General features: G+C 40.3%; 1 protein-coding gene and 1 long non-coding RNA gene across 4 annotated transcripts in view; one reads left to right on the plus strand and one right to left on the minus strand.

The window, feature by feature from the left end:
• The window catches only part of KIF13A (kinesin family member 13A), a 103,303-nt gene extending 96,226 nt beyond the window's left edge, over positions 1-7,077 (plus strand). For all 3 annotated transcript variants that reach the window (XM_014878154.2, XM_014878131.2, XM_014878147.2), the window contains 2 exons: positions 3,681-4,779; positions 5,639-7,077. In XM_014878154.2, coding sequence (XP_014733640.2) covers positions 3,681-4,779; positions 5,639-5,925 — 1,386 coding nt within the window. In that variant the 3' untranslated portion in view covers positions 5,926-7,077. The remainder of the gene's footprint in view (positions 1-3,680; positions 4,780-5,638) is intronic.
• A 278-nt stretch (positions 7,078-7,355) lies between these two features.
• Positions 7,356-8,885, minus strand: LOC148225280 (uncharacterized). The gene is made up of 2 exons (XR_015805137.1): positions 7,624-8,885; positions 7,356-7,453 (listed from the first exon to the last, which is right to left on the minus strand). It is a non-coding gene; the product is annotated as an uncharacterized LOC148225280 (long non-coding RNA).
• Positions 8,886-8,950: the final 65 nt, after the last annotated feature.

An 8,950-nucleotide genomic window follows, 5' to 3' on the forward strand; every position in this document is an offset into this window, starting at 1 on the left:
GGCTTCCCAGGCTACCCCATTTTTCAGAGCTGCAGTGAGTCCTATGTTTTAACTAGACTGGAATATTCTGATAGTCAAAACACATCTCTCAAAGGAAGAAAAAAAAAAGACAGTTAACATAAAATAGTTTTATTCAGTTGGCCTGAAATAGAGCATTCAACCTGAAATTTCAGAAAGTATTTACACATGCTTGATATTGCAGCTATATTAAAATAGCATGATACAGGGGCATGTTCTATGTAAGATAGGAATACGGTGATTTATGTTAAGGTCAGGTTAAATGTTTTCATATTAAGTGTATTTAAACACTGCCAGTAATTAACATGTTTAAGGGAGGGTTTGCTAAGAAGAAACCCTTCTAGTGGGCAATAAAAATTGAGGCACCAATGGTGCAACCACTAGATAAGTATTACTGATTTTTAAATTAGTAAAATTGGAACTAACTTGTTGAGGTTACTTGAGAGGTGTAATTTAGGTATTTGAAAGCTCGGATGCTTTAACTTTTAATGACACAGTATCTTTGTTACGAAGCACGTGTAGAGAAGCTGCTCTGTGCTCTTGGTTATTTTTGGTTATTGCTAGAACTTGATGTATAGTCTTGTCTTATTAGTTCTTGCTGTCGTGGCCTATCTGTTACCAGTTCTTAAATCTGCTTTTCATTGTAGTCATTCTATTACATCCCAGGGAAGTTGCTGAAGTTTCTTGACCAGTTTTGCAAAGATTTTATCTTTATTTATACCGATAGCCTGAGCTGTACGAGGCAACTTCTTTCTTTTTTCCCCTGACATCTCACATCCACAGAAATATGAAGAACTCTGAAATTGCTTTGTTTCTGGAATTTCCCAATGAAAAAATTCAAGAGAAGCTCTGAAATAAAATATGTCTTGTCCCCACCAGGGGCATCTTTTGTTTGTCACAAGGTGGTGTCTACTCACCTATTCACAGCATTTTTCATAGCCCATGTTCTAGTAAAGAAGACTGGTTCTCTGTACCTTAGCTTTTGTACGTATGATGATGCTTAACCCTGAAATGGCACATGACTGCCACTGTGGTTACTTGTTTAACCTTTCCTAATCACTCACCAGTGTCTGTGTGTCTGTAGAGCCATTTCTTAGTTACAGCCTCATATCCAGTCTGATTCTGAACAGGGATACCACCAAGGTGGGTTTTTTTCAGTCAAGTGAGGAATCCTGCAAGTTTCAAAGGAGACACAAAGAACTCTGTTATAAAAATACATTTTGGTCTCAAGGGGACATTTAGCTAGTATCAACTAGAATACTTCCTTCATTAAATGTTTTTAGTTTGGAGTTCATATATAATCTTCAACTTAAGAAAGTATTTGATAAACTCTTAGTTTTTACTGTTTAAAAAAAACAAAACCTCAAACTGCAAGGTTCTGCACAGAACAAAACTTAGTTTTGCACAAGTGAAAAGGGCTAAAGGGAAGAATGATTGGGAAAAAATCCCTCAAGAGACAATCAAATGGTATCCTGAAGTATGCAAAAAAGATGCTTTGCATAAGGCTTTAGTGCTTGGAAGGGTATTCGTAGTCTTGATAAAGCAGGTATTAATTTTTTCCTTCTAAAGGAACTGTGGATTTCAGATGTAAGTAGCAAGAATTTCAACAGGATAGATAAAACTTTGTAGTCTTATGTGATATTTCGTAACACTATTGCTCCTCCTCAGAGAAATAAATAATTGCAAACTAAAGCCTCCATCCAAATTCTGTATGAGAAATAACTCTGAAAGAGTGCTGTGAAAATTAGAAAGCAAAGGATACCAAGCCTTTACTTGAGCAAATACTAATAATCTGACATGTGGTTGGATTTGTCAGATATACTTAGACAAGTAGAGACATCCTGTTCAGATACTGATAGCTGTGCTAGCAAAAAAATTAGTATTATTGAAAATCTTGAGTCATCTTAAGAGGCCATTCTGCATGGGTAATAGTGAATTATATTTGCTATGAGTTTAAACATGATAGGAATGGACATGAGACCTTGTTACAGATATTGGCCTCTGACATATGGGGAGAGGCTGGAATATCTGGAGCTGTTCAGCCTTAAGGAGACCAGTCACAAGGGCATCTTATCAATGTATAAAAACACCTGATGGGCCAAGGCAGACTCTTCTCAGCAGTATCCAGTGACAGGACATGAAGCAAATCAAAACACATGAGATTCCATCTCATCACAAGATGGTACAAGAAAGCACTTTGTCCACTGTGAGGGGGGTCAAACCCTGGAATGAGTTGTGCAAATGTAGAGATCTCAAAACCCACCCAATTGGACACTGTCTTGGACAGCCTGCTCTGGCTGACTGAGCTTGAGCAGAGGGAATTCTGTTACTATTCTGACGTGGGCAAGCTGAGCAAATCTGTTTCCTGTCTGGGCATTTGAAGTGTTGTTATACAAACTTATTTGAGCAGTCTTGGCTATTTTGAAGTGAGGAAACATTTTCAAAAGGATGTTTATCCTGATGTGTTGATACTCTGTGGTCACCTAGTTAATTGTTCTGCTTTTCCTTTTACATTGGTGAATCATAGCAGGTGTCTGAAAGCATCCAGGTAATTCAGATATCACACAGGATCTGCCTTAATCAGAATTTGAAATCTGTGATGCAGATGAAGGAACTCTGAGAAATAATGGGTGCTTGAGTTTCTTTAAAGGACTTAAGCAGTTTTCATTTTTCCTAAAATACAATTATTTCTAGTAGAAATGTCCTGTAAACTAACAATTTTTAATATGTATATGTGTGTGTATATATACTTATACCTATGTTTATACCTGCATTTATAAATGAAGACATATACATATATAAAAAAGGAAGTACTTAAAAAAGCATCCATGTGGAGTCCCGCCTGCAGTATTTTATCTTAGGAGAGCAGCCCTACCATGTTGCTGGAGTCTTTCTCAGATTCATCTTTACAAACTGAAGTCCTCAGCTTCAGATGGACTCTGTGACAGGCACATCTGTGGTCTGGTCACAGTGCATCCCCAACACATCACCAAGGGGAAATTCAGGGAGGCACCTCCAAATTCTGCCAGGGTGATTAGTGTCACTTATTTCCCTCCAAACATGTATATGTATGCATACAAATGCTTCCTTGAAGATTTGTTGTAATATCTGCTTGTATATTCAATTTTTAGTTTTATATTCAAACATCCTGAACATGTTCAGCTGTGATAGCCAGGGGTAAGCAAAATTATTTAGCCTCACTGCTAATCCGGTTAATAGAAAATCCCACTATGGAAAGTTTTTAATAATCCTGAAGTTTTTAATAACCTATATTGCAGCACGGACTCTGTAAGGCCTTTTCCATTCATATTGATGTTTATCTTGTTAGGTAGTAAATTAACTCTATAAAATACCTTCAGTAGATTTAATTAGTAAAAATCGTGGAGGAAAAAAGTTTGTGGATGAAAATATGTAACTTTCCTTTTATTGCTTTATATTTTCTGAACTATTTGGAATTTATTTTCTAAGAATTGAATAGCTCAGTGTAGATAGGACATGTTCCCAGCAGCTCTTTTCAATGGTATCTTCCATTCTTCAGTTAAAGAATATTAAAGGTACATATTTCTCCATGCTCAGAAAGGGAAAAATCAAGGATTGTTAGTTTATTTTGGAAACCTCACTGTCACAAGTTCCTAATCCTAATTTCCTCTTTTCATTTGCAGGACTCTGAGGAGGAAGACAGTGAGTTGGAGGCCATTAATAAGAAACTGATAAGTCCACAAAGTTTTCAAAATTTCCGGCCTTATGTACCGGAGGAGTTTGCCGACTTCAGTATTTACAATGCTAGCCTGGAGAACAGGGAGTGGTTTTCCTCTAAATCAGACTTCATGAGCTCCCGTGTTCTTGAGAAAGAGGTGTCCCGCAGCCCCACCACTAGCAGCATCACTAGTGGCTACTTTTCCCACAGTGCCTCTAACGCCACCCTGTCTGACATGCTTGTTCCCTGTAGTGATAGCACAGACCAGCTAGCCAATCACTCCAGGGAGCTGGACTCTAGTGATCCCTCGGGATCATCCCTTGCACATGATTTAAGATCTTCTTTGAACAAGGAATGTCGAGAGTTAGAAAAGGAGTTAGCGAGAGAGAAGTTACCTGTGGTACCACTGAAAGAAAACAGTGCCTTAACAGAGCAAGTACCACTGTCATTCAGTGCCACTGACAGAGACTCTCAGCAGTTACCCAGAGCTGGATCCCTCTCAGCTCTAAGTTCCTTGGATGGCAAAAACACCATCGAATTTTCAGCACGTGAAGTGACAGTTGAGCACACGACAGACGTTCTGGAAGATCACTCCTTTACTGAGTTCATGGGTGTTGAGGATGGGAAGGACTTTGACCATTCAGCAGCTCCGCAGTCGTGTTCCCTTCTGTCCTCTAACGGAGCGAGCGCCTCAGAGTCACCCCGAGACCCTGGCAAGGGGCAGAGCCCGTGCACGGGCCAGCAGAGCTCTGCAGCAGCAGCAGGTGACAACTGGCTTGCGGATGCTGTGGAAAGCCCTTTCTGTTCTGGACTGGTGAAAGATGCTTCAGCCCCTGAGACTTATCCCGATGCTTCCATGGACGATTTTATTACAAAGGACCACTTGGATGGTTCTGATTGTGAAGAAGGTGCTTCTGCAGATCAAGCCCACATCTTGCCGAGCTGGGTGGCCGTGGGCGAGCAAGTCTGTGTTGGAAGTAATAAGATGGGCACAGTGAGATATGTTGGAACAGTGGATTTTTCAGCTGGAGTCTGGGTTGGAGTTGAACTCAATGTTCAGCTGGGTAAGACTGAATGTGTTCTGGTTTATCTATGCAGCTAGTGAGACCAATTTTTGAAGTCATAGTACAATCATTCCTTCCAGATCAGTCCTGGGAAGTACCTCCAGTTTCATGAAGCTTGGTATCTGATGCATCCAATTCTCGGCTTTCTGGTTATAGCGATGCTCTGATCCATTTTTAACTGTCTGAAAGCTTTGCTTGTGCGTGTTGAGATAGGTACCAATGGGGAACTATCTGTTTTTACATATCAGAGAAACAAGCAAAACCTAAAATTGGCCGACTTTTTTTAAATCAGTGTGCAAACATTCATGAACTTATACTAACAGTGTGCATCACTTGTCAGATAGATTTGCTGTCAGTGTCTTTTAGAGATTTACTATTTTCCACTGGGCAAAAATGAATTCCAGAGCACAAGTTTTCTCTAACTTCTCTTCAGAGGGGTCAGAAAAAGTCAGTGCTCTGCAACTGTTACAAAACTTCTATAGAAATGCTTGAGGTCATTTAAAAATATGTTTTTAGTAGTTTAATAGGCAATATCACTTATTCCAGAAGTTTGTCTCCAGCTAAATTTTAAGCTTTGCAAGCAATTAGTTTTGAGGACAGTTTATTTTGCAAAATGAACATATGCTTGGCTTTTTAAACTGTTTGTTAACAAAGCAATATCATCTTTTTAGTCACATTTCAAGCCCTCCTTTCCAAGTTTTGTTCTCCCTAGTGTATGGTAAGCATCTGGCTCTGTCACTCAGCAGTAATAATCTTGACTGTTTGACAGATAACCAAAGCTATTCACACTTCAGCACCGCAATTGTATGTGCTAATGGCAGCACCAGCATTTAATCCTGTGCATTTCTTTCCATTGAAGGGAAGCACGATGGAATTGTGAAAGGCAGAGAGTACTTCCACTGCAAACCACGACACGGTGTTTTCGTTCGTCCTGGACGCCTCAGCAAAGCACCAGCTCCCGCAAGGAAATGGAGTAGCACTTCCCGGTCTCAGGCATCTTCCACTTCAGAGAAACGGAAGAGTTCTGTGCTTCAAGGCTCATCAGCCACTCCCAAGACAGCAGGAGACGTCCTCTGCCATTCAGGAGATGCAGCGGCTTCTGCTTTTTCTAGGAAACAGGAAAACAGGAAATCTTGGATTAACTAAACCGCAGTATTTTTGCACTTACTACACGCATCACTGTGTAGAAAACTTTACGGATTTTTGAAGCTATTGTACATTTTAACCTGTCCATACGGAATGTGTATTCTCTAGAGTCCTTGACTTAATTCTCTAATTTTTTATAAATAATATATATATTATATATATATGAATGTGTATCTATAGTTTGTCTGCCAGTGGGCAGATACGGCTGCACACTAAAACACAGTTAAAGCTGATTGTAGATAACTGAGGTACTGGACTATTTGTTGCGCAACAACTTGGGAGATATATTTTAAACAACAAAAGATATTTTATTGAGGAAAAACCAGGATGTAAATCCGTATTTGGAGAAAAAACTCAACCGCTACGGTTTGCTGTTCTTAATTACCAAAGAACTTGTTTTAGACTGACATATTTGCTGTTTATATCTTTCTATTGTAAATGTTTTAACTGGTAACTTGGTGCCATGTTTCTTTCAGTCACTGGGCACCGTGCAGCCTTCCGTGTTTAAGCACACTGAAATATCCAACTGCTTCGTATGTTTTGTCTTCCTAGAGGCCTGCCACTGTGCTGACTTGGCATTGGAATGACTGACGATGCCTGAAGCTATGAGTCTGGCATTTCACATGTTAGCAAAAGCCAGCCGGGCAGTTTGCAGAAACAGTATTACTGCAAGGGTGTGAGAGGACAACATTCTGGGCTTCTTTAGGGGGTTTTGGGTTTTGTGGGTATGGGGTGGGGAGAAATGAGAAATAAAGAAGCAGTAAATGGATCATGACTGCAAACTTTGCACTTGTTACTTGCTGGTTTATTATCAAGATGAAATAGAACCTGCTAAAGTAATTTTAATCTGTAAAGTTTATTTTAATAATGGGAATGATGGAGGGATTTATGTCTGGTGCTCATGAATTCCTAAGAAAGTTGTTCCACATGTAGATACTGTAGATGCCTGTACAAGTGTTCTGGATGTTTGTAAAGCAACATGGTAAAAAATGAGTGAAGTGAATGGCCTGCTGTATCATTTCTTTGTTCCTTAGCAAGTGAATGATTGAGATACCTGGGACCTTACTGAAAAGCTGCTGTTCTTTCTTTGATTGTTGTGTACAGTAAGTGGACTCTCGTATTTTACTATTTACTGTAAAGAACTGTAATTTATATACTGCCATACTGTATTTAATTGGTGCAGACCTATTGTGTGTTAGAATACAGACTGTTTACTTGGGATTTTAAAAAAATGTTTTGCTTGTGTTTGGTACTATTAGGCTTCACGCTCAAAGAGGGAGCTGTTTCTAGCTGATGCTGCTGAGATGCAAAGGACTTGGTAAAAATGCTGAAGGATAGTGTGGTTGGAGTGGAAGAGTGGGTGGTATGAACCCATCTTAGCACTGAGCCTCAGAGGAGAATAGCAGCCCCTGTGGATACACATTCCTCACCTTCTGTTTTTCCAGTCCCTCCCAGGAGAGGCAGCCGAGCTGAAGAACTCCTGCTGGAGAACAGAATCATGTGGGTCAAGGGGAGATGGGACAAGTACCTGGAAGACAGACAAGAGAGGATCATTGCTAAATATATAAAGGCCTCAGCTGCCTGCAGCATGGTTGGCAGCTGGGAGGGCAGTGTGCTGGGGGAGGCAGTGAAAGGAGGGTCTGTGCAGTGCACTTGCCCTCGCCATGGCTTTTGTCCCTTCTAAGACAGGATTCTTACATGTGAATTGATTCTGGTGAAATGCGTGTCTTTGCAGAACAGTTCATGCTTCTGGTTTCCAGCTAGAGTTGCTCTCACTGCATCAATGACATTACTGCTGGAGGAAACTACTGTAATAGAAAAATACTTGGTGCAGAATTATTTTATCAGGCACAGATGATTGTGGAACACTGCCATGTATCAACATGAAACACCTGAGTGTCCTGAAGTTAAGTTTAGATGTCACTTTAATCTTTTTGTAAACCTTTCAGGAAATTTACTTACACGTTGGCATTAACATATCTGTCCAGGACCGCTATAAACAATTCTGAAAATCAACATGACCATTTTCTTATGGCACATATTCAGTAGTTACACCGGGTTAGCATTGGCCAGCATCAGCTGGGCTCTTCACTGTTTCAGACTACTGAGAATACAGAAAGCATGATTGATTATTTCAGCAACACTGGGATAACAGTACTCTTGGAGTAGGCAATCTGTATATGCCAAAGAGACCAAAGCAAACAAACCTTGTGTCCTTCTGTACCCATTTCACATAACCTATGCCATCGTGAGTTCTGTTGTTATTAAAAGATCCGTACTTTTTGCAAACCTTGCATGTTAACATGCCCTGCCATGGGCTGATGTAAAGTTAGAAGGCGTTCAGCTAAGGAGTGCAACAATGTGTTAGAAAAATGAAAGCTCTTTGGTTGATGTGCTCCTCAAAACTCTAGTACATAAACAACCATTTTTTTCCTGTTAGCAATGTTAGACTAGGATTTTTCTGTCTTGAACTTTGGATTCAAAGTGGAAGAAGATCGTGGTGATAGTGCAACTGCAACTTGCTTTTTTTCTTCTTCTTAATATTAACTAGCAGCTAAAATACACTGCCTAATAAGCAGTGTACAGTCTGTAGTAAGATCTCAATTTAAAAAACCAAACACCAATCATGATACTGAATGATGTTACGCAGAGCCACTCCTTCATTCAACAAACCTGCCATCCTGCTTATTTCCCCAGTCTGCACAGAATTAATGGATTTTAACCATCAGGGACGTTGGCATGCTAGGGTAAGATCACGCTGGCCTACACCTCGTTTTCTGAGTTTATGATGTGCTGTTTTTCCGAGCATGCATGCCTTTATGGAGATACGCAGTGCTCAAGGAACAGCTGCCACAGCCCAGCAAGCACCAGCTCAAGCATTTATTCAGCACCACTCGCTGTGGCAATATTCCCCCACCAAAGGCTTCCTTCTAGTGTGCCGCTGGAAGCAGAGTACGAAGTGCTGCTACGCTGTGAACAATAACAAGTGCCATGGAGCAGTGTAACGAGGGGAGCAATGGCTGGC

This window comes from Sturnus vulgaris, chromosome 1 (assembly GCF_052056855.1).
Source record: "Sturnus vulgaris isolate bStuVul1 chromosome 1, bStuVul1.hap1, whole genome shotgun sequence".
Classification (NCBI taxonomy): Eukaryota; Metazoa; Chordata; class Aves; order Passeriformes; family Sturnidae; genus Sturnus; species Sturnus vulgaris.